General features: G+C 35.6%; 2 protein-coding genes across 3 annotated transcripts; both read left to right on the top strand.

The window, feature by feature from the left end:
* Positions 1-3,235: 3,235 nt before the first annotated feature.
* On the top strand, positions 3,236-7,777 carry PRA1.H (prenylated RAB acceptor 1.H). 2 transcript variants are annotated; one of them, XM_086583991.1, is made up of 4 exons: positions 3,241-3,701; positions 3,793-3,929; positions 7,022-7,093; positions 7,187-7,777. In XM_086583991.1, the coding sequence occupies exons 1-4, from the start codon at positions 3,301-3,303 to the stop codon at positions 7,285-7,287; spliced, it is 711 nt and encodes a 236-aa protein (XP_086440117.1). In that variant the 5' UTR covers positions 3,241-3,300; the 3' UTR covers positions 7,288-7,777. The 2 variants fall into 2 exon arrangements, with proteins under 2 accessions (XP_086440118.1, XP_086440117.1); XM_086583992.1 differs by lacking the exons at positions 7,022-7,093; positions 7,187-7,777 and adding an exon at positions 5,295-7,014 and having other exon boundaries at positions 3,236-3,701.
* A 14,163-nt stretch (positions 7,778-21,940) lies between these two features.
* Positions 21,941-22,501, top strand: LOC147476555 (uncharacterized). The gene has a single exon (XM_086585763.1). It carries the CDS (start codon positions 21,941-21,943, stop codon positions 22,499-22,501), a length of 561 nt encoding a protein of 186 aa, XP_086441889.1.
* Positions 22,502-26,704: the final 4,203 nt, after the last annotated feature.

Here is a 26,704-nt window from a genome sequence, read left to right as displayed (position 1 = left end):
GCATCCAAATTTTGATTTTCCGTTAATTATTCTTTGATGTTAGTTTAATGCAGTTGTATCCATATTCCAATTTTCTATTAATTAATTTTTAAGATTAGTTTAATGCTTGCATTTGCATCCAGTTTTTTATTTCCTGTTAAATATTATTTGAGGTTAGTTCGATGCATTTGAATCCAGTTTTCAGTTCCCCATTAATTGTTTTTTGACGTTAGTTTCATTCAGTATTATATATTTTTTTAAAATATTTGTCATTATTGCTTTGCCGCTATTTTTTTTTTTTTTTTTTTTTCCATTTTCTATTATATATTTTGTGAGGCCGTGTTAAGGATATATTCGAAATAAGTCGGTGTTTTCTCATAGACACTAAAATTGTATGATTTGTAATAGAGAATTAGTTTCTACAAATTTTTTTTTTTTTATTTGATCAAATATATAAGAATTGGAACACTAAAAGTGTTTGATAAGTAAGAGGAAATTACCTTTTACAAATCACCTATTTTTAGCCATTTTTTTATTTGATAAAATATATAAGAATTGGAAATACACTAAAACTCTCCAAATATAAGAATTATAAATACATTTTCTAAAGAGGTTCCATGTATATGAGATTGTAGGTTATTAGAAAAGACTATTTTTCATATTAGAGTGCCACATAAGAAATAGAAAAAACTAACTCTCATATTAGAGTGCCACATAGAGAGAGAAAATCTTTCATTAAAAGTCTCTCGCTTTAGTATATTTATGGGCGGGATCTTTTAGATAGTTTTTGCCATAATTGTTTTTAAATTTTGCAAACTTAGTTTGTGGATCTTTAATTTGTTGTTTAGGCAAAACCATCAATTAAGAAATAATCAATTTGTTTATGTTGCACACCACTTTTGCAATATTGTCGAATGGGAATTCTATGTGCTAAGAATGTTTTTAATGGGAATGAATATATGGAGTATAAACATCTTATTATTTAGACACTTACGTAAATACCTCGGCCAAAAGATGAACTTTCATAAAGAGTTAAGGGCTTATGAACTTTCACAAAATATGAACTTATGTACGTGGGCGATGATCATACCACAGTTCCATAATAATAGGGCTCGAGTGCTAGCTTGATCTTGTTAACTGCTCCTTGGAGGTCATTGAAGCTAAATAACAGGCATGCAAAACTATTGTCATAACGTTTGTGGTATACGGCATTCCCTGAGGTGTTGTATATATATGAGATTCTTCGTATGTTTATGCATTATATCCTACGCTTAAGAGCAAGATTTACACCTTTTTGCTACACTATATAATCTATATGGATTTTGCAGTGCAAGAGTTTCCAAGCTGGAATAGAACGCCCACCTAAGAGAAATTAAGAAAATCTTGCTTGGGTGGTAATTCCCTCAATTTGCTGAATTTAAGGAGTCACTACCTTGTAAATCAAACAATTTCTTAGCTCGGGGAGCATATGATATAAAGATAAATAACTTAAAACATATTTCAAAGGTAACGTAGTTTAAACTGGACCAATCAATTTCAACTGGGATAAGTACTATAGTGATCGGTTTGATCAAGAGGATAACTTGTGAATGGCATGATCATGTCTAGATGCCTCAATTATTAGCTTGTTTGTGAATATATTGTAGTATATGTTTTGTAACTATTGTAGCATTTCGATATATAACCACCGGTCTTTGAGTACTTACTTATCTATATTAGAAAGAGGCTTCATAAATGATGTCAATACTACACCTACACATCACGTGCTCACAATTGTTATTGTATTATCTCGAGAGAGTTTTTAGGGTGACCTAATACTTTTTAGCTATCGTTGAGTTTTGAGGCTATACCATTATTTTTAGGAATGTGTGCGTCCTTAAGGTTCTTAGCTTTCGAAAGTGGGAGAGGAGACACAACTTTTGGACACCTAACTCTCTTCTAAGAAAAATATAATTAAATTGATGATATATATGAAACGATATATATATATTGATAATCTGCCAAAGTTGTATATAATAATCGCTAAGCCAAGCCAATGTCTATCCATTTCATTGGAGCTACAATAATATAATTCCAAAGTTTTTAATTTTTTTTTTGTTATAACTTTCCATCAACTACATTCTTGAAAACATAGTTTGAATAACATTATCACACGTCTAACAACAAACAAATTGAACACAAATCAGAGCACTACTCCATTATCACATACACTTTATTTACCAAAAATCAGTTCAATGGATCTTATACATATACCTATACATAATCAATTCAATACATGCATATTTCATAATTAATATATAAATAACACCGTACCAAATAGCTAGCTTGAAGCTCTGAACATCAAACTTTTTCTACATAATTAAGGTAAAAGACTAAAGGATTAAACACCGTACCATAGGTTGAAGCCTTGAACACCATAACCTCGACTATATATATTTAGTATTATACACCAAAAAGAAGTCATACTACACATACCTGTGGAAAGAAAGACGGTCTTAATAATCTCTATACCAAGAAAATCATTCCTCTTATTTCCTAATTTCGTGTCTGATTTCCTATCTTGTTCCACCGTTAGATAGTACTGTGAGGTATGGAAATTTAATCAATAACGTATCTCATGCACTCACGACTGTAAATACTTGCAACATGTATATCCCAACCAAGGCCATGAACGTAGATATTAATGAATATCGCAATATGCAATTGTAGGAATTAGTTAAAGATACAAATTCATTGAAGTGAAGATCGAGTTAGTAATGGAAACCTTGCATAGGAATTCATGTTTTGAAAGCAACGAAGGGTCAAATTTCATGCTATTTGTTTCCCTAATCGGATCGTAATTGATTTCTAAATGTGGCTTATATTTGTTTACCTTTTTTTCAGTATATTATATTTGTTATTAATTCAAAGCTCAATTATGAAACTAAATACACAAAGATATAATTATTAAGGCATTTAATTATATTTGTTTACTTAAAAGTCTAAGTTCAATTAGAAAACTAAATACACAAAGATATAATTATTAAAAGTGTCCACGTGGGAGAACTCTCTCCTTGGAGAGCGCCACCTAAGAGAGAGATTATCCACCTCAGCAGTACTCTGCTTTAATATAGAGAGAGGTGATAGTAGATGTGTACCATTCAAGCAAAAAAAAAAAGTTATCTACAAAAATTTGGTTTTGGGGGGCCTGTTATTCAATTCCAACTTAGTTAAAATTCAGGGTACACAAAATAGTTAAGGCAATGTAGCTGCAAATAACCAAGTCCATAAACCAACAAAGGCACAAACACAACAAAAAAAATTCCCAACACCAGCCAAAAAATGGTCTTCTCCGCAAACCCATTATCTCTAAGCGTCCCCGAGCCAGTCTTCGAATCATGGTTACGTGACAGTGGCTACCTCGAAATCCTAGATGAACGTACCACCACTCTTCACAACCGTCAACTTCCACCTCCTTCCACCACTACAACCATCACCACTCCCACCCTTTTCTCTCATGTCATAACAATCTTCTCCCTCTTCACAATAAACCCATTGGCTAAACTCACAGCTAATGATTTCAATCTTCAAACACCTTCTTGGACACGTGGGTTCATTGGGTTTCTAGATTGTTACTCTTTCCCTTCTTCTGGGGAACAAGCTAAGTTGAGAGTGCATGAGAATGTTAAACGTTATGCGAGGAATTATTCTACACTTTTTCTTTTGTTTTTTGCTTGTTCTTTGTAAGTACTAGAATATAATGAGATTTTTATTTTATTTTTTGTTTTCAGTTATTTGGATTATTTTTGAGTTGGGGTGTTTTTTGTTTTGTAGGTACCAAATGCCAGTTGCTTTATTTGGGTTGATTGGGTGTTTGGTGCTTTGGGATTTGTTTAAATGGTGTAGTGAACGGTGGGGATTCGATAGGTATCCGTCTGCTCAACAAAGTTTGATTCGTCTTGCCCAGTGTGGTGAGTATTTTTTTTTATCTCCCCTTTTCTTTGTTCACTCTAATTTATAAATGTTCCAATAGAATAATTTTTATTGTCATGATAAAAGGATTTAGTACATGCTAGACGTTTGAGCGTGATTCCGATTCAGTTTTATGTGTTGTATGAAGAGGTTGTGTTATTTTCTTTTGGGGATTTGTCTTTTCCAAAAAGGGCATTATGATGCTTTGTGTTTAGAGAAAATTTGATGACAAATTTATGCAGTAATAGTGTGTTAAATTGGATTAGTATTCAGCCTTTATAAATCAGAAACAGTGGTTTATACTTTGTGCATAGGAAAATAGTTTGTACTGCCGGTACTGACTAACTAATGCAATATAAGGTTGCCTATATGCGTGTGCCTACAGGAGTCCCGAGGGTTTCAATCTCCCAGTTTTCTGTAGCTTTGGACGTGAATCTGGTCCATTTATTAAGCTTGGTTAGTTTGGTGTGAACTTCCTTGAGCATAATTTATGCAAGGCGATATGATCAAATAGCGCTCAACACTCACAACAAAAGAATAGAGAACCTCTACTCTGAATAATAAACTTTATTGAAATAAAAAACTGCTTTCTCTCATTCACTCAATGCCTTTTATAGGCTACAGTTTACTAAAAACTAAAAGACTCAATACCATAACAGAGAAGGTCGAAAATAGAAACTACCTAATGCACAAACCACCGAAATAAGATAACACATAACAAAGACCCCTATAGGCACACACCTATAGCTTGCAACTAAAACAACCGACCCTCCAAGCTAGAACATTCCTATAGGCACTCCTGTGGGCACGCGCATATAGGCAACCTTATATTGCATCAATAATGCCAATCGTTTCAGCTGGAAAATAAAAATGCAAAGTACTAGTACATGGTGCAGCTCATCAGTCAGGGCTCATAACAGCATATGATTGTGTAGTGGGCTTTGGGGCCTTTTCAAGAAGTTGGATAAATTATATCCTTTTTTATCATCCTTCTCCTTATTAGATAATTTATGTTGAAACTTTATATTGAAGTTTTTGATGTGTAACAGAATTAGATCCTTCTGCTTCTGTATATATTTTTATTATTGTTGAGGCTCTGAGCAAGTCATCAAGAGAGCCAACATTAAGGTGTGCGAAAAGGCTTAAAATTAATCTTGACCATGGCTGTCGTTTCATATCCAATTTTCTGGTGATACCATCATCTTTCTTAGGAAATGCGATGAACAGATTATGGAGCCTCAGTTTGCTTTATTTGTTTTGAGGCGGCCTTCAGACTAAAACTTAGGTTTTTAAAGACAAAATTGTCAACGTGTCCATGTCCTGCAGCTCATGTTCCATGACGGTGGTCTTGAACTGCATGGCAGGTCCTTGCTTTCTTGTTACTTGGGTATTCTCTTTGGTGGAAAGTAGAGGTAAGGCCAATGGGGATTCTTATGAAGGAAGAATTGAACTGGGAATTGGCAGGTCAGAATGATAGTTTTTTATTTTTATCAGGTGGGATTTGACTTTATTGAGCAATTTCTTTCTAGTCTTTCCAGTTGGTGTAAAACATGCCTAAGCAATAGAGGGTGTATAGGCTAACCTCTATATTTAGTCTACAGTTGAATCATGCTATGCTCATACAAATAGTTATGGAGTATTGGGAGCAAAACGGACATTGGTAAAGGGTTCTAATATCAAGGTTTGGTAGCAATAATTTGGGTAAGAATGTATTGCTAGAGTTAATAGGTGGGAAATCATCTATGTTGTAGCTGTGGAACGTAAGAAGAAATAGCATAGGGCTCATAAATTTTGAGTTGTAGGCGCTTACGAATATGTTGCGTCTTTTGTAGTAAGAGCATGCATATATCTACTTTTTATCCTATATAGAATATATTCCTTCAATCCCTTGGTTTATTTGTCAATAGGGCAAAAGGGGGGAATTGTACATTCTGACCCAAATTTGTTTGGTAGGCAAAATATCAACGCAATCTAAGTTACATTGACACGGATAGGTGTATCCGTATCTGACACAGATACGAAGTGTCTGACACGGCGAAATATGAAAAATTGAGGTATATATTACATACAATATGTCTGACACGGACACATGGATACGTATCCGACACGGATTATTTTTAAAATATGGTGTGTCCATGTAACATAGAACGCAACTAAATAACAGAAGACTTCAATATAGAAAAATCATCCTTGATTTATTCCTTTAAACCAATACTTTGCTCAATAGCGGAAATATAGTCATTCATTTTCTTATAGGCCCTTGTTAGACCTAAGTACCTAATACCTAATGACTGTATGGCGTACCATTTTAATCTATGTTACATGGACACGCCATATTTTGAAAATAATCCGTGTCGATACGTATCCACGTGTCCATGTCGGACACATATTATATGTGATATGCTTTAATTTGATAGTTCGCCGTTTCAGACACTTTGTCGGATACGGACACACCTATCCGTGTCAATGTAACTTAGATTTTAATACATAAACCGGTGAAGCTTATAAAGAAAATAATTGGCCCTGAAAGCATCTTCTAAATATCTGTTCAATTGAAATTTTTATTTGGTCTTCAGGATTCGAAAAAATGTTGGGGACTTTTTATCTTTAGCTGTCATATTGACGTGCATTGTATACATTTTATCTCATTGCCTTTCAATGTGTGAATGCTTTCACCATCTTTCCATCCTATAATGATATTGACATCTATGTAATACCAAATCATATCTTCAATCCGTAGCATCCAATGTTGAGGACTAGAAATTTTTGGTTTTAGGCTTTTAGCTATGAAAACGAATGATTTTCTTCCTATAGAGTTCCTTTTGGATGAGTTTCTTCTAATAACTTTTCTTGATTGGTTTTGTTCTTGTAAAGTTCCGTCGGCTGTATCAAAGACTTACTTGGGAAGGCTTTCTAATATCATGGTTCTCATGTTTTCCATTAATACATTGCCAAGTATCTTTCCTCATGTTAAGCAGTTGTTTATATGTTCACCCCAATGATATTTTTCCTTTATATGTTTTCACCGAGCAAAAAAAATGTTTGCAGTTTATATGGTGCATTTCTTTTACAATCGTCATTTTTCTTGCAGCAACTGCAATAATCTTGTACTTCTCTAGTGTTCAGATGGCTCTCTTTTGTGCGATTGCTGTCAGTTATGCAGGTGACAGTCAGCCCTATATATACTTATCACTATTTTTCTCTATGAGTTCATTTTTTCATTAGAACGTCCCTCATTGTCTACATCTTTTTTCAGTCACAATTTTGCATGCGTCACTTCGGAAGTTGAGTCCTCTGAAGCAACCAACTCGGGCTGATGGAAACAAGTGGTTCCAGCAAAGTAGAAACAGGAGTTGATGCCTTCAACATCACATCGTTCTTGTCTTATTTGAGATTTTTGCCCAAAGAATGATGTCACGTGGGAGATACTATTGGCGATTGCTGACCCATATAAGTATGTTAGGTCTTTTGTGTGTTTCAATCTGTTGTTTGTTCTGGGTGGGTCAAGTGAGCATCTTTCTCGATTAAATGGAATGCACCTTTGTTTTTGTTCACATTTAGGGTAGTCGTTGAAGAGATAGCAAAACATTTGCTTCTGCGCAAGCACTAGCAATTGAATGTGAATCACAGCTAAAGTTGTTGTAATGGCTGCTGTAATTATTACGTTTCTCAAGTTTGAAGCACACAGCGAACAACCAGTAATTGAGCCAGTCTGTGTTGGTGGGCATCATCTCCTGTTCATATATGTCAACTTCCTCACAGGAACTACAATATGTTAGGTGGTTGAGCCCATTTTTGATGCAATTTCTCTATCTATGCTGAGTTTGCTTCTGGCCCAATTAACATACTACACGTGTACAGGGGAAATCAAATCCCGTTGGAGACTTTCTGTTTTCTCTCGACTGATATTTTTGGTGGGACACTGGCACACACACGTAGGGCAATTGTTCGTTAACGCCATATCGTCATCTTGGGCTTGTAGCTGAATTTAAGTAACTGTAGATTTCCCGTTTGCCCCATTAATGGGGTTGGGTTCCAAATGTTGTGTAATATCAGTTGCCTGGGGTTGTATCAGTGAAGATGCAAACTTTTACTAGAGAGAAACTAAATCGAGACAATCTCTTGTTGCTTGATAATTGATATCACTTGAATTGAAATATCAATTTTCGCAATGGTTCTAAACCTAGTTATGTTGATGAACCAAACATATCAAACTAAAGTTCGAATCCAAATTATTTATCTTCCTCGCATTTAAACATGTTATTTTTAGCATAAATTTGCTATTTTTCTTTTGTTCTCAATTAAGTGGGGCCATTCTGACATAGCTACGTCATAGAGTCATGTTTAAAGAAGAATAGAAGAACGACGTTTGTAGGGTTGTTCATGATTGTACACGTGTCTATTTGCTATTAGGCCTTTGGCCAGAAGCAAACTAAGCATAGAGAAAATTGCAGAAAAAATGAACCCTTCGGTGGTTGTAGAAAATAAAAGGTCATTATTAATTTTCGAAATTTCCAGAGACATTGACTGCTTTTCAGTTTATGTTTTTTTGTGTTGAACAACTAATTAAATCTCCAGGTTGATATTACTAATATTTGAATTAGAGTTAATTAGTATTACCCCCACTGGATGAGCCAATTAGGATTTCCCCCCTTACTACATGAGAAAATTAGGGTCTCTCTTATAAGTACAAAAAAAAAAAAAAAAAAAAAAAAAAAAAATCAATTTGGAGTAACCATTTTTTTTTTTTCGTGAAGGGGGGACCCTAAGAGGTAATATTCATTAACCATTTGAATTATCATGTCATCTAACTATTTATTATACATCATCCCTTCTAAGATCAAACTTCAAACCTTTACTGTGTTGTGGACTTATGATTATAGTCACAAAAATCACATAAATTTATGATTTTTTAAAAAAAATGTAAAAAATCTCCGAATTGAATTGAGAGATTATTGTTTTTTTAAAATGAGTAAATGGTAAAAGTCTTCAAATTCTTGATGTTTACCAATTTTTAGCAAATTTTCAATTTTTTTATGATGATGGATGGCTTATTATACATGCATGCATTTTAATTTTTTATATTCTAAATTGCAAATATTTGTAGGATATTGTAAAGAAAACAACATATATATATATATATATATATATATATATATATATATATATATATATATATATATATCGGTTTGGCTAGGGTGACATCCTAACTGTGACATCCTTATTGTACATCCTATCAAAAAGTGCATTTCAACAATGAATTAGTGTATGATTTTTTGTAGATATAATTTACTCTTCATGGATTAGATCTCTACAAAAAATTAGCTCAATCCAATATGTGGAACTTTGTCATCGGCCAGTGTTTAAGTTTGCAATTTTATCTAACGGTCTAGAAATAATTTTAAGTTTGACAAGGCTAGAAATATCGAATTGAGCTAATTTTTTGTAGAGATCTAATCCATGAAGAGTAGATTATATCTACAAAAAATCATACACTAATTCATTGTTGAAATGCACTTTTTGATAGGATGTACAATAAGGATGTCACAGTTAGGATGTCACCCTAGCCAAACCGATATATATATATATATATATATATATATATATATATATATATATATATATATATATCGGTTTTGGCTAGGATGACATTCTTAGCGTGACATACTTATAGTGACATCCTAGTGTTCACGCCTTTAAACCCCGCCCTAAATTTAACCAACAAAACACAAAACCGAAATTTGTTTACAAACCCGTCCAAACGTGTCCCAAACCGAAACCAAACTCTAAAACTCCAAACTCCAAACTCTAAATTGAAAACCCACTCCGGTTTCCACTCCGACATACCACATCATCATCGCAAGCTTGAAGGACGGGTTAGTTACTTCTCTTATTTTGGTACAATCGCCTATGTCTTCATCAAGAACAACCTGAATTAAAATCATTGCATCTGTTTTGATAAATTTTTGATTTTCGCTTTTTTAGGTACTTGATAAAATCATTGCATCTGTTTTGATAAATTTTCGTTTTAGGACTACTTGATAAAATCATTGCATCTGTTTTGATAAATTTTGTTTTAGGACTACTTGAATCAGAACCATGACTCCTTGTTTCTAAAGGTAGTAACTAGTAGGAGGAGCTAGTTTTTAAAGACAAGATTGAAGTTTGAATGGTGTTTACTTCAACCTTAAAGTAACAAGATTGAAGTTTGAAGTATGTCGTAAAGTAACAATAATGAGTAAACTGTTGGATTATCAGTTTGGAACTAGCATATTCGGTGAACTCTGTCAAAGTTCGGTGAAGTAGCATATTCGGTGAACTCTGTCAGAGTTTTGAAGTAGCATATTTGGTGAACTCTGTTAGAGTTCGGTGAAGTAGCATATTCGGTGAACTCTGTCAGAGTTTTGAACTAGCATATTCGGTGAACTCTGTCAGAATTTTGAAGGAGTTAGGTGAACTACTCGCAGACTTCTTTACTTAACTAGTCAAGGTTGAAGTCCTCTTGAGTTGCTAGACCCATAGAATCTAGTTATGGCTGTAGACCTTCTTGTCTCTAAGATGTAATCCTCTCTCATTTGAAAGTACAAACTCCAAGATGTTTGATGAGACTTAGTTATTGAGCAAACATGTAATTTGAAGTTTGTGAAATCTTGTACACTACTCCACTCCCATGTTATTGTTCAGTAACCCAAAAGCACTAGAGGGCTTCCTCAGTTTTGTAAAACATGAGCCTTCTGGACATCGCGGTTTCAGTTCAACACTTCAAATCTTAAAGTTACAATAGAAGTAATAAGCTATAGTTACGAAAATTTAGCAGTTCTAAAATCTCTAGGAATAAAAAGATCATTCTATTTCATACCCACTAGGGAGGTGGACTGTGTGCACTTTCACTTGCGTTTTATTTTCTTAACTGGCTTGGTATTGAAAGATTAACTAGGGATTCTTTAAGTAAAAAGGTTGAACGTCACTAAGCAGAAATCGGTAGCTATCCTCACTGCACATTAAAGATTATAACTTGTTGTTTTGTGAGAAGCATAGTATTTACTTATCCAAAATGGGAATTTTTTTGTGGGTAGATTGTATCCGTGCACTTTTCTGACACGGCCCCCGCTTTGAGAAGTATTTTGAAGAGTTAACAGTAATTTTTCTTTTAGTTTTTTGTTTACCTACTTTTTTGAAGTCCAGTAATATGATTTCTTAAGTTGGTCTAATGTTATTATGTAGTGAAATAAGAGACATGTATTTGTAAATTAATAATAAATCTAGGAAATACCAATCTTCGGGTACTTTTGTGAGATGCTTTCACTAGTTCTAGTAGCATATACTCGGGAAGATTAAAGAGAACGCCGCTAGTAAATGACTAGGAAGAATATTATATTTTTTCCTATATTCTGCTTTTGTGGATTGATGTTTTGTGCGTCTGTATCTTGACATTATTCAGATGAGCATTGGGAGGAAATGGAAAGAAGTCATTGATATTACTTGATCGGATCACATACTGACTTCCATGTAAGTATCATTCAATTGATGAACTTCAGTGGTTTGTTTATCTCCGAACCTCACTATTTGTTACCCATCTTGTCACAGGATGATTCAAAGAAAGACAAATCAACTAGAAGTCGATACAATGTATGAGGAAGTTTAGATTACATCATTTAGGGAAAAGGCAACTACTCAATTGGTTTTACAAATTGCAACAATGTTCGATCATCTTTTATCCTCAAAAACTCCAAAGATCGAGCCGAATGAGTACATGATATACAATCTTGGATGTAACAGTTTATTAAGAGGAAAGTGATATTGATCGGTTTTGCTATTCACGCTTTTGCGATTGTTAGCATTAAATATTTTATGTGTTCTGTCTTCTTGTTCGCTGAAATTGCTCTTATTTATATTTTTACACCGCAAAAGTCGAACTATACGTGAAACATAGGTTTTTCGATTTAAATACGGGAGGAATTGACGATCGTTCTAAGCGTTTACATTGAATTTGTCCAATGGTTTTTGGATCTGTATGATCGTTTAGTGTCATTGTTTTAAGCAAGATGGGTATTTTTGAAAATGGAAAGAAATTTTTTAGAGCCAAACCGATTAAAGACTCCTTAATTGCAACATTATACGGTAGTTAGTATCACTGTGAAGCAAAACTGATTTTTTAAGGACACGAAGCCGTGCTAAAATGTGGTATACTGACTCTTTGCATGCAAGCCGAAGCTTATGGTGATGCTTGGTGTGTGGTGCTCCAAAATCTTTGCCACTTTAAATCATCATCGTCGGGTTAGTGAAAGCCCCGAAAGAACTATATAACACATTGTCCAATAAGGTTTCATTACTAGCGTAGCCTATGTTTCTTCCGAAGTAGAAGATAAACCGACCGATATAATCAAAACAAATTCAGATAGAAGCGAAGATATTGGACATACAGAATTTCCCGGTTTACATTTTCTCATCGAAAACCCGCATTAATCTTTGATATACATCTGAATTCCTTTGAAGAAACTAAAATCCATGCATTTCTCATGAATGAATGAAACTATTTCCTCAAGCAAGGAATCCAAGTCTTTCTCCATTCTTCTTCGCTAATCAAATCAGTCCTTGTCTTTGCTTTGCATCAGCTCCAATTGATTTGCAAAATTCAGTAATTACCTATGACAAGGTTGAATCCACCAATATCAACTATAATGAAATCTCTTGCATTTACGTGTGTGTGTGTGTGCTGCTCTGTTCTTCTATTGCTCTTAGAAAGATATAGAGATTGTAACTTTCATCAGGCATCACCACAGACTGAAATGTATGTTTAGCTACTAAATGAAGAAAAAAATGGAGTAAGTAGTTGTACCTGTGAGTGAAGGGCAATTGCCTTGCCTCTAAGTTGATTGAACCGTTTTTTGCCAACAATATCACGAGTGACAACAACTATAGACAAAAATCCCAATGTACATAAACAGTGTAAATAACTTAAACATCAAAACTCTGACAGAGTTCATCGAATATGCTAGTTCAAAACTCTGACAGAGTCACAGAGTTCACCGAATATGCTACTCGAACTCTAACAGAGTTCAAAACTCTGACAGAGTTCACGAATATGTTAGTTCAAAACTCTAACAGAGTACTCTGACAGAGTTCAAAACCCTGACAGAGTTCACCGAATATGCTAGTTCAAAACTCTGTCAGAGTTCACCAAATATGTTACTTCACCGAACTCTGATAGAGTTCACTGAACTCTAACAGAGTTCAAAACTCTGACAGAGTTCACCGAATATCCTAGTTCAAAACTCTGACAGAGTTCAAAACTCTGACAGAATTCACCGAATATGCTAGTTCCAAACTAATAATCCAGCAGTTTACTCATTATTGTTACTTTACGACATACTTCAAACTTCAATCTTGTTACTTTAAGGTTGAAGTAAACACCATTCAAACTTCAATCTTGTCTTTAAAAACTAGCTCCTCCTACTAGTTACTACCTTTAGAAACAAGGAGTCATGGTTACAGATTCAAGTAGTTCTAAAAACAAAAATTTATCAAAACAGATGCAATGATTTTATCAAATAGTCCTAAAAACGAAAATTTATCAAAATAGATGCAATGATTTTATCAAGTAGTCCTAAAAACGAAAATTTATCAAAAATTTATCAAAACAGATGCAATGATTTTAATTCCGTTGTTACTGATGAAGACATAGCTGATTGTACCAAAATAAGAGAAGTAACTAACTTGTCCTTCAAGCTTGCGATGACGTGGTATGTCGGAGTGGGAGGCCGGAGTGGGTTTTTCAATTTGGAGTTTGGAGTTTGGAGTTTGGAGTTTTTAGAGTTTGGTTTCGGTTTCGGACACTGTTTGACGAAGGTTTGTAAACAAATTTCAGTTTTGTGTTTTGTTGGTTCGTGGGCCGGGGTTTAAGGACGTGAACAGTAGAATGTCACTATAAGTATGTCACGCTAAGAATGTCATCCTAGCCAAACCGATATATATATATATACCTTGGCTAGAGTGACATCCTTATTGTACATCCTATCAAAAAGTGCATTTCAACAATGAATTAGTGGCTGATTTTTTGTAGATATATTCTACCCATCATGGATTATATCACAAAAAATTAGCTCAATTCGATATTTCTAGCCTTGTCAAACTTAAAATTATTTCTAGACCGTTAGATAAAATTGCAAACTTAAAACACTATTTTTGACAAAGTTCTACATATTGGATTGAGCTAATTTTTTGTAGGGATATAATCCATGGTGGGTATATATATATATATATATATAACTTTTAGCAAATTTTTAAAAAAATTATTATGATGGATGGCTTATTATACATGCATGCATTTTAATTTTTTATATTCTAAATTGTAAATATTTGTAGGATATTTGTAAGGAAAACATTATATATATATATATATATATATATATATATATATATATATATATATATGTTTATATATATCAAATATATTTATATATATATTTATATGTTTGATTTTTTATCAAATTTTATAATTTAATGTTTTAGCATTGCTGAATGAAAGTGCATTATTTACTCAATATATTAGTTATTTGATTTGGCTTTTCATTGAATTTTTCTGAAAATTTTTATCAAAAAAAAATTTGTACATAACCCTTTTTTGTGGATTTTATCAAATTTGATTTTTGGCACATCTTGCTGAATTGACACCGAATTCCGAATTTGTAACTATGGTTTTGAAGGGCCCAATTCAAAGTATCTATGCATCATTACGGCCTCTTGCTATTGCAATGGACTACTCAAATCAAGATGAGCCCATATAACCAAAAAAAATATCAGATCCAACGTCCAAATGAGTCCACAACTTTTGCTTCCACAAGTTCTCTATGCACAAAGATTTGTACACTGTTGATTTTTTTCTTTTTCAGGCCAGATCTTCCCTACACAGGCGCGGAGTTTCTAAACTTACACTTAACAACGCGGACTAGAAATTGCAAATTTTAAAATGTTGTAATTACACATTTACAACTCTGGGCAAACTTGAAATACTTGATTCGCAATGCTCTGATGATCGTTCTTCTATGTTTTTTTTGGTCAATATTGCTCCTCTAATATCAGTTTGCCAATTTTGTAGGCGACTTTTTTTTTTTCCGATAATATGTAGGTGACTAAAAGTGCAGTAAAATTCAACATTGATATGGGATGTAAGCCAGTGCAGGGTACTAATAGCATTTCATTCTGGGTCATTTTTTTAAAATTTGCAAGTGACAAATGCCATTAATTACAACATTAATGTGGTATGTAAGCCATCTAACTTCAGGAATGTTGTTGTCCATAATAACTCCATTTCACAATTGGAAAACTATACAACTTTCTCTTCTGTATAGTCCATAAATCCGGAGAACTTCCTTTGCAATCCATTTGATGCCACCGTGATCGAATGCTTATCACAGCTATTGATCAAGTGAGAGAAGAAACATTTTTTCACATTCGGGATGATCATGGTATGTACACCTGCTGTTTGCCATTGTTACCAATTGTGAAACCAAAGATGATAAAGAAGGTAAGAGAACTAAATACTAATAGAGGACCCTTTTACCTCTACAGCACAAGTCTGTTTTCAAATAACAGTTCTCTACCTTTATTCATGAGGTCTACCAGTCTACACCCTACACCTTTAAAGAAGATGTGTTTAAGTTACAACTGATGGATTGCCACAGAAATAGGAAAGACTGGTTCAACTAGCGATCCACTCACCTAGCTCTTCTCAGTCGGAAGACACATGGACTCTAACTAACTTAGAAACTCATCCTGTCATATCTAAGACTCTAACTGATAAATTAGAGAGAGAGATTTGATAATAGGGTGAACTAGTGTTACCCCCCTACTAGATGAGCCAATTAGGATTTCCCCCCCACTAGATGGGAAATTAGGGTCTCCCCCTAAATACACACAAAAAAAATTCGGTCAACCCACTTTGACTTTTTTTTTTTTGTGTATTTAGGGGGGAGACCCTATCTAGGGGTAATACCAGTTAACCCTTGATAATATTTACTTGATTAATTTATAATGAGATTACAATAGTTTATATAGAGATTACAAGTTCCTAAAATAGGAATAAATACAAACGGTGCGAGTCTGTACAAACACAAGCGGTGGATTTCTAAACAGGACGCGAGGCGCGGGCGCGCTCTAATTGGGCCTTGAATAGAGCGCGTGCGTGCTTTGCACTTTGACATACAGAACAACTTCTAATACTCCCCCTCAAGTTGGAGAGTGAATGTCAAGAACTCCCAACTTGCGAATTAATCTCAGAAATGTGTCATTGCCGAGAGGTTTAGTGAAGGCGTCAGCCACCTGATCTGAGGATGGAACGAACGTAGGAGATAGTAACTTGGCCTGTATTTTGTTGCGTAAGAAATGACAGTCCAATTTGATGTGCTTCGTTCGTTCATGAAAAACTGGATTTTGAGAGAGATAGAGGGCGGCCTGATTGTCGCAGAACATATTTCATCGAAGAAGGATGAGAGATGCCTAAGTCATGCAGAAGATACTTCAACCATTGAAGTTCATACACAAAGGTAGCCATGGAACGATATTCGGCTTCAGCAGAAGAACAGAATACAATGTTCTGTTTCTTTGTTTTCCAGGATATAGGGCTAGAACCAAGAAAAGTGCAATAACCACTAGTAGAACGATGAGTGACAGGGTAGCTAGCCCAATCAGAGTCATAGAAACCAGAGATGTGTAAAGAATTATTAGTGGATAAGAGAATCCCTTTGTTGATCGAACCTTTAAGGTAGTGGAGTATACGATGAGCAGCATCTAGATGTGGAGTCCGTGGGGATTGCATGGAACGACTGAGATAATTAACAGAATAAGTGATATCTGGGCGAGTAACTGTGAGATATAAGAAACGCCCAATCAAGTGATAATAGACAGTAGGATCTTGAAGTAATGTGCCATCATTGGTATAGAGATTGATATTTTGTTCCATAGGGAACTCAGAAATACGACCACCAGTGGTACCACAATTAGACAGAATGTCCAAAAGACATTTGCACTGTGTAAGAAATAATCCTTCTTTGGAACGAGCCACCTCAATAATACCCAAGAAATATTTTAGACGTCCCAAGTCCTTGATATAAAACTTTTCTTCTTAAAAATGCATCCAGTTCTGAATGAGAGATGGGTTGTTGTCTGTGATCAGAATGTCGTTCACATAAACAAGGACAAATGTAGAATTATAATCACAAATATTGGTGAATAAAGAATAAATAAACTTAGACTGCGTGAAGTCGGCAGTGATAAGATTGGTAGATAGTTTGGCAAACCATTACTGAAAAGCTTGCTTGAGTCCATATAAGGACTTATTGAGGCGACAGATTCTGTGCTCCCCCTGTTTGGCGAATCCAGGAGGTAAGGTCATATAGACAGTTTCATCCAAATTGCCTTGGAGAAAGGCATTGTGGACATCTAGCTGATGAAGGGACCAATGTCTGATAGCAGCAATGGAGAGAAGTAATCGAACAATGACTAATTTAGCAATGGGTGCAAAAGTGTCATGATAGTCTTGGCCTTCAATCTGATTGTAACCCTTGGCAACAAGACGAGCTTTGTAACGTTCAATAGAACCATCTGAATGATATTTAATCTTAAAAACCCATTTACAACCAATAGGCTTATGATGAGAAGATAACGGAACAAGAGTCCATGTATTATTTTGTTCCAAAGCTGCAATTTCAGCAGCCATAGTAGCTCTCCATTCTGGAATTTTGACACCTTGAGAAAAAGATGTAGGAATAACTGAATAAGACACTTTAGACAAAAAAACTTTATGAAAACTAGAAAAATTAGTGTCAGAAACATAGAAAGCCATATGATATGGAGTGGAAGACCATGTTACCTTTGAGTCTGATTGGAGGAGGTTGGCCGAACGACGAACTGTAGGTGCCTTGGTGAGAGTAGGACAGTGATAATCTTTGATGAGAAGTGGTGGGTGGTTTCGCACTCTAGTAGATCGAGGTGAGGTAGGAAAGTTAGGGTGTGGTGGTGAGGGAGTTCCAAAATTGCGAGTGACGGATGTGTCTGAGTTGGAAGATTGTCAGGAGGAAGGGGGCGGGCACGCTCTGTTTACTGGAGTTACAGAAGGGAGGGCGCGGGCGCGCTCGATTTGTGATGGATCAGGGCGCGGGCGCGCTCCGTCTATTGGAATTATAGGAGAGGATTGAATGTCGAAAGTTTCATTGTCTGGGATGGGTAAGGGATAAACTGTAGATGTGATGGTGGGGAAGATAAATGTTGATAGGGAAATACATTCTCATAGAAAATCACGTCACGGGAAGTATAAGTTTTCTTGGAAGATAAATCTTAAATGCGATAGCCTTTTTTAGCATAAGGATAACTAATGAAGATGTCAAGTTTCCCACGGTGATCAAACTTATTTTTAATGGAAGTATTGTGAGCAAAACATAAACAACAAAAAACACGAAGATGGGCAAGAGTGGGAGGTGTTGTAAATAAAAGCTCATGAGGTGATTTGCCATTTAACAATGTGCTAGGAATTTTATTAATGAGATAGCCTGCAGTGAGAATGCAAGGTTCAAGGAGACAAAGCCTTTATGAAGCCCGGTCAAAAGCTGAAAAGTCAACATGGGCAGAAATAGTGCACAAGTCAGCAGAACTTCCAAAAACCATATCTTTGGACTCAAGCCTCGGATTTGGGCCTACCTTACGTCAAAACGACTGGCTCGGAAAGAGCTTTCCAATGGTCCAAGACTTGACCCAATCAGAGGAGCAGAAGTAGACGAAAAGTCTATTGAAGTCAAAGCCAGCTGAAACGGGCTCTATGGACTGAAGAAATTAGGCTTTGGGCTCGATTTTCCGGTCCAAAACATGGCTCCTCAACTCATGCACGAAATTGTGGATCTGGTCTCCTCCTTTACATAAAACAAGACTTAGCTCTTAAGAAAAGGATAGTTAGATAATCTAGAAAAGAAAGTAGCCATTAAAATAGCTTGTAGATCTAGATTTGAATTTCAATTTGTTAAATTAATTAGTTTCATACATTGTTTTAGATTAATTCTTTGAATCATAGTTCTTCATTGCTTAGATAAATAAAATAGTTATTTCTTGTTCATTTCAATTTGTCATTTAAATTTGTTAGATCTAAATTCAATTATTGTTATTCAATTCTTAGTTATTAATTTAGATTTCAATTATTATTTAGTAAAATTGAATAAAGTTATAATCTTTATATTACGTCTAGTTTTAATTCACATCGTAGTATAAATTCCCACCATTGCTCTCATTAGACTTTGGATTTACTACTCAATTGTAGAAAACTTGAATGCTAAAGAACTAGGATTGGAACGAACTTTTTACTCCACTCTATTTCGATAGAATTGAGAGTACAGAAATCTTTGATAGCAACGCGTAATTAAGTTTATTTTCACTTGCGTTTTGAGTTTCATCGTTCATTTCGTAGGTAAATTATTCAAATTTTACGTTTATCAACCAATATTATAAATGACTTAGTTTTTTCCCCCTGTCCAAATGGGTTAATTACTGCAACTTTTGCATTTTGTACTTTTCCAGGCGTTCTTTCTGTTATCAAAACAACAGTTCAGCGTCGACTTTCTATGGTTCCATGGTACGTACTTCAGTATTATTGCCACTGCCCATTGCAAGCTATAAACTTCCATTTGTGACGTTTATCTTTTTATGTTATACAGGATTGCATGGATAAGGGTAAACGTCTAATGGACCCTTCTAAAGATCAATCGAACAAGGAAAAACAAAATTTTGTACCGGTAGACTCTTCCTCCAACCACCTACACTTAACGACCTGCTCGCTCCCGAGTATTCCTATCACCTGGTTCCAATAAATGTTATGTTTGGCAAAAACTGCTTATGTTGTCCGTTCATTATCATTTCTTTTGAACTGCTTATTTGGTTTATATAGCTTCTGACACGACCAATTCTCGATAAAGGGAAACGCCCTTTAGACCCTTCTAAGCAGAGCAACAAAGAGATAGCCCCCAAGATAGGCTCAATCTTCAACCGCCTCCTGCCTTTTTGGTATTTCTTGCTTCTGACTTTTGTATTTATTTCTCTATCTCTATCTCATCTCTATTGCATTACCTATGAATATATATTTCCTCGCTTACGTTGCCGTTACTGTTGACCCATTTTAGCTTTTTGTTTATTACCATTTACTGCTTTATTCATATCTTTCTGGTCCACATTTTTAAAAAAAAATTATAACTACCATTTACTGCTTTATTCATATCTAATTTATTCCTTTTTCTCCCCATCCGTCTTCTTAAAATATGTGTAGAGAACAACCCCTTCCTCTAACAAAGAGATAGAACTAACAAAAGCAATACTAGGACAGCGTGCTCAAAGGGAAAGAAAAAGGATCACTATAGAGAAAGGCATCTCAGACTTTGCCAACCAAGGTGTACAAGCACTCACGCGTCGTGTCATTGGCCACCAGCTGATAGGTCTAGCATTAAATGCCTCTCCTTCACTTCCATGAACTCCATCTAAATCTAACAGGCGGTGAGCACAAAGTACTATAATTACGCCTCATGTGACGCCATGCAGACATTTTTCTTCTTCTGAGTCTCTTCAGAAATCTCTATCATTCCTTAATCCTGTTAGGCTGTTTATACTCCCCGCAGAACACGTCGCATCAAGTGTCCATGTTGATTCAATAAATCAAAACAATGAGATCTTCGTGCCAACGCGGACTTACCAAAATGCAAGGTTAGTACGGGGTTCAATGCACCTTTCTCTTGGTTCTTCCTAGTTTACATTTAAAAAAAAAACTATAATATATATTCTTCTACATTATTTGTAGTGCGCGAAGCTGCATGTCTACTACCTCATCAGTAGTTCATCCAATACCACCTTCGACAAATGCAACTTCAACTTCTGCATTATCATCAACTACCCGAAATTCACGGTATACTTCTTCACATTTATTAAAACAAGAATACAAAAAAATTGGCTCCTTTGTCTAAATAATAATTCTTTTCTCATGCAAACCACAACCATTTGGATATCCTGCACAGTACGGTGAGGATGTTCACCATAATGGTTTTGAACGTCCAATTTTTGCTAATGATGCTGACATCAGTGATGATGAAGACGAAGTTGACAATATTGCTGCTGACCGTCTGATTGAACAAGGAAAACACTCCTAGGGAGAATGGATGTTCAATGCCCATTCTGTAATTCACTCTATTGGATGGATGAACGGCTAATCAAATCATCGTTATCACATCCTTGATTTGGGACTTGTTGTTTGCAAGGAAAAGTTAAATTGCCTCCACTACGACCATTACCAGCCCTTAAAGTTCTATATGATGGAAATGATCACAAATCAAAGTCATTTCGCAAGTACATGAGGCAATACAATTAAGCTTTTACATTTACGAGCCTTGGAGGAAATGAGCGTGTGTTTTCTGGACAAGGTCCACGACCTTTTACTATCCATGGTCAGCTGTGTCATAGGACTGGAGCTCTAATTCCTAATTCTGGGCAGCAGCCAACTTACTCTCAACCTTACATATATGATCCCAGTGCTGCATTGGAGTTACGTCAACTTCGTAATCCTGGTTTGAACACATATGTTCTTAAAATCATTCATGAAACTATGCTCCAGTATAACCATTTCTCTGCTATTTTCCACCACGCATACGATGTTCTTAGATCTGCCTCTCTTGACCATGGTGATAACTTCAATGTCCCCGCGTATTTGCATTATAGTGCTACTAGAGACAGACGCCGTTACAATTTGCCAACCGCAGATGAGATTGCTGTAATTTTACCTGGGGATGGCAGCGAATGGGGAAGCATGCAAGATATTGTCATCTATCTTAAAGGAGAGCAAGAATTCATGCAAATCAGTGAATGTCATCCAGCTTACTTGCCTTTGCATTATGTGCTAATGTTTCCTTCAGGAGATCTTGGGTGGTCACTTGACATGAGACATTCAAACAGTTTAACTGTAGCAGCCACTAATGATTGATTGACACATATGGACTTCTATTCTTATTGGTTATTTGAACGCCCTGGAGAATATTCTGCAATCTTGCGAGGGCACAAACTGTTCCAAGAGTTTGTGGTCGATGGGTGGGCAGTGAGTGAACATAACAAAATGAGATATTACAGGCAACAACAAGACAAGCTCCGGGCCGAACTTTATCAAGGTATCACTGATGTCGTAGCTGAAGCTTTCGACCCAAACCAAATAGGAAGACGAGTGGTCTTACCAGCATCTTGTGTCGACAGCCCAAGGCACATGTTCAAAAATTTTCAAGATTCCATGGCCATTACGCGTTACAATAAGCATCCTGATATATTTCTCACTATGACTGCAAACCCACACTGGGAGGAAGTTGTTGATGCATTGTCTATGCACCAAACCACAACTCATCGACCTGAGGTGGTGGCCTGTGCCTTTGAACTAAAGCGAAGGGCCTTGATGAAGGAAATTAAAAAAAAAGAAGGTGTGCTTGGTAATGCAGTTACACATGTCTACACCATTGAGTTTCAAAAATGCGGGTTGCCACATATGCATGCACTTATATATCTTTAACATTCCGACGAGATCCGCACCTGCTCAGGTTGATCACATTGCATGTGTAGAGTTTCCTGATCCAGAAGCTGAACTTGATTTGTTTTGGATTGTCCTCACATGTATTGTTCATGGTCTATGTGGACTAAAAAATCATAACTCTCCGTGCATGGTAAATGGTCAATGCAAGCATCACTACCCCCGAACTTTTGCTGATGTTACCACCATGGATAAAGATGGATATCCTATCTACCATCGTCGTGACAATGGTAGATCATATATTGTGAGAGGGCATATAGTTGATATAGGGATGTTGTTCCTTACAATCCTTATCTTTCTAAAATATTCAATTGCCACATTAATGTCGAAGTTTGTACTGGGATCCGTTGAGTTAAATACATTCATAAGTATATATTTAAAGGGCATGACAGGACAATAATGGTGTATAGTGACTTGGATGAGATCCAACAATACTTAGATGCGAGATACATTGGACCCCTTGAAGCTATTTGGAGGTTGTTAAGTTTCCATCTGCACGAGGAGATTCCCACAGTTGTGCGCTTGGCACTTCATCTGTCACACCCCAAATTTCCAGAAAATTTAAAATAGGAGATTTTCCAAGATATAATTATCTTCATCGTCACCCTATTCAATCATCTGAAAACTCAGGATGAAACGAAACCCTAATAACCCATTTTCCAAATTAACTCACAATATAAATACCACTAACATTCCACTTATTAAATACACATATGATAACTTATTTAAATATGAGTTTGATACACTTTACCTTTAAGCCAACACGTCGTCTTAGGGTAGGATATTTACGTCCCTGCATACAAGATTAACGGATCCTACCCTCCTGCAAAAATAGAGTTAGACATCACAATAAAAGGATTTATCTCAACCAGTTGAATTTCCATTCATAATCAAAACCTCATTTAAGACATTAAAGCCTAATTGATACCACATAGTTCATCCCGCATATTAGGAAATATCGCTTATCATTACACTAACAGGTCATTCATGACACATTCAATGAATACCTGATTGGGTCATTCCCGCCACATTCAAAGAATACATATCATAACACCAACAGGTTATTCACGACACATTCAATGAATACCTTTTTAAACCACCACAATCACGTACACAATTTAATACTAACATTGTACACATATAGTTATCATTAAAACTAATATATAATATGTAATATGGTGGCTGCACTTTTGCTCAAAGCTGCCTACGTATCCAAATCTTTCAAAATTGGAATCAAGCCTTCGTAGTTCTTAGCCTTATTTGTCTCACATAAATATCATATATCCCTCTTGTAAACTCGTACTTGTGAGTCACAACCATCTCTGGGCTTTTAATGCTCATAAAACCAAGCCTCTTATGGGCATAAAACTAACAGGTTATTCCCGTACATTCAAGGAATCCAGACCTACATTCCCGTACACTCGAGAAATAGAACCAACCCGCAAGGCGAATACCTTAGTTCCTCTCTAGGGCGGTTTCCTACATGACCTCACTAGTCATAATTAAACATTTCTTTTTATTATTTCAACCAGGAGGCATGGAGAGTTCTAAAGATATGTGTGACACGTGTAAATACACAAACGACAATAGAATTTTCTAGCTAATAATATATAACACGTTCCATTAGTACACGGGTAAATAAATAGGTATGCATGAATATCATAGCAGAACAAATCCTCAGCAGAGTATTCCAATCACACGTTATCACCCTTCAATAGCATTATCTTTTATGCCAAGTACCAAATAAGCCAACATTGTATTAAACCATTGAACAGGGAAAAGTATATTCATGTATAACCGTCCAATAATTTCATTTATGCTCACATTTCATTATTTGGATGGTATTTTATTCCACATGTAGGTAGCAATCAAACGATACCAATATATCTAATATCATTGATTAACAGATAGTGATTGAAGCTACCAACATATTCAATACATATCCAATATCATTGTTGACGAAAATGCCTGAAGTTACTGAACCTTAACCTTAGGCTTATACTTCTAACATAACAAGCATACCCAGTTCTGACAATAACTAACAGTCTACTAAGACCATATTCCCACATAAAAAAAATCAAAACAATCTTAACTAACATCAACACCATGACATGTGCAGTAAAGAAGGGTAAGAGAAATGTCATGTGGTCTATTTCATTATTTGTTTTATTCTCTCCTTTTTACTTTAGTTTGATTGAAAAGCATGTGCAATCCTTTTTCCCTATTCCAATTCTAACGTACGACTTATCATGTGAACTTTCTGTACAGACTACGGGAATATCCAACCATACCAATGAACAAAAATCAAACTGGCAGTATATCATGCATGACTTCGAACCTATTTTCATCTCTTAGATCCAACTAGATTAACTTCGACAATTTACTAACAAGAAAAATCCGTGTTTTTTTTAAAAGTATTCATAATATAGAAAGAATTAAAATTTAAACTACTCACTGTATGAATCAAACCGATAGAATACGAAAACAAAAGAATCCAAAAAGAAAATCGACCGTCGGCGCGTTAAGTGATTGAGCCTTCTTCATCAATGTTTTTTTTTCTATCCAACCCTCTCCAGTGCTACCGTATGTCTCTCTTTTCTTATTTTCTTTTGTATATCCAAACCCCCAAAAATAGGAAAGGGTTTTTAACTGTACCTATTCTCTCTCCCCCCATTTTCTCTATTTCTATTTAATCTTTATCCCTTTTTTTTTAATATATATATTTAAAATATTACTATTATAACCCTATTAATAATACTTATTCTTTTTTATAGCAAAAATAAAAATACGGGATGTTATATCATCTCTCCAGAATGCACCGCGTTGTTTATAAAGCAGACGAACCAATGGATGATATACTATCAAGAGCTGAGCGTAAGAAGTCAACTTTGACTGCCTTCTTTGAGTGTTGTCCATCAGATTCAAGAGCAAGTAACCTCACTTATCAAGAGTTCCCGTAATACTACATCTGGAACAAACAATCACAGACTTGGACATATAGGAGATAAGAATGAAGATTTGCTATTGGTAGAATGTATTTTGCCAGTCCTAACTCCAATAAGTGATTTTACTTGTGCTTACTTCTCACGGTTGTAAAAGGACCCCAATCATTTGATGATCTGAAGATGATTGGAAATGGTCCTCCACTTCCAACTTTCAAAGATGCATGTGTTACACGCGAACTTCTGGATGATGACAGTGAATGGGTGCAATGTCTACAGGAGGCTGCAATCATGCAAACTGGATATCATCTTCGCCGACTATTTTGTGTTATTCTCGCAAAGTGCAATCCTTTGCAACCCCATACACTGTGGCGAGATTTCTGGGAAAATATATGTGAACACCTTCCACACAAGCTTCACACACTGTTCAACATTCAAGAACCTACCCCTACTGAAGTGCAAGATTATGGTTTATTTCTCTTAAATGAGATTCTAATAGAGTAAGGTAAATCACTAGCTAATTTCCCTCCGATGTTGATGCCTCTGTTAACTACCAGATGGAACTTAGTTGTTGCAAACCATCTCATATATGACCAACGACAATTTCAGTTTGACCCTCAAAATGAAAAAGCACATAGCAACATGATACTCCTTAATGCAGAGCAAGACTTCTCGTATAAAGCAGTGATAGATTCGGTTTCCCAAGATGAAGGGAAGCTATTTTTTTTGAAAGGAGCAGTGGGAACAGGCAAAACTTTTGTCTACAACACAATCCCTGCTACGTGTCGTGTTGGGGGGAATATTGTTATTAAGGTAGCTTCATCTGGAATAGCTTCCTTACTGTTGGTAGGCGGTCGTACGGCTCACTCAACTTTTCGCATCCCAATAGATATTCTTGATACATCTGTTTGTGGGTTCAGTAAGAATTTAGTACATGTCAAATTATTCAGGGAAGCTAAACTTATTATTTGGGATGAAGTCCCAATGCAAAACAAGTTTTGTGTGGAGGCAGTTGATCGGACACTCCGGGATACTTGTGACAATAATAAACCTTTCGGTGGAATAACAATGGTGCTTGGTGGTGATTTCCATCAATGCCTTCCAGTTATCTGAAGTGATAATATAAGACAATTTCTCACTTGCAGGTGATTTCTCAATACACTGACGTAAAGACGGTGTTGCCAATCCATGCAAGATGTAGGTGATGGCAAACTTAGATTCAACATGCATAGAAAATTGTTTT

The sequence above is a fragment of the Coptis chinensis genome, chromosome 9 (assembly GCF_015680905.1).
Source record: "Coptis chinensis isolate HL-2020 chromosome 9, ASM1568090v1, whole genome shotgun sequence".
In the NCBI taxonomy this organism is placed as follows: domain Eukaryota; kingdom Viridiplantae; phylum Streptophyta; class Magnoliopsida; order Ranunculales; family Ranunculaceae; genus Coptis; species Coptis chinensis.
Note: the sequence above shows the minus strand (reverse complement) of the source record. Positions and strands in the feature narration are given on the sequence as shown.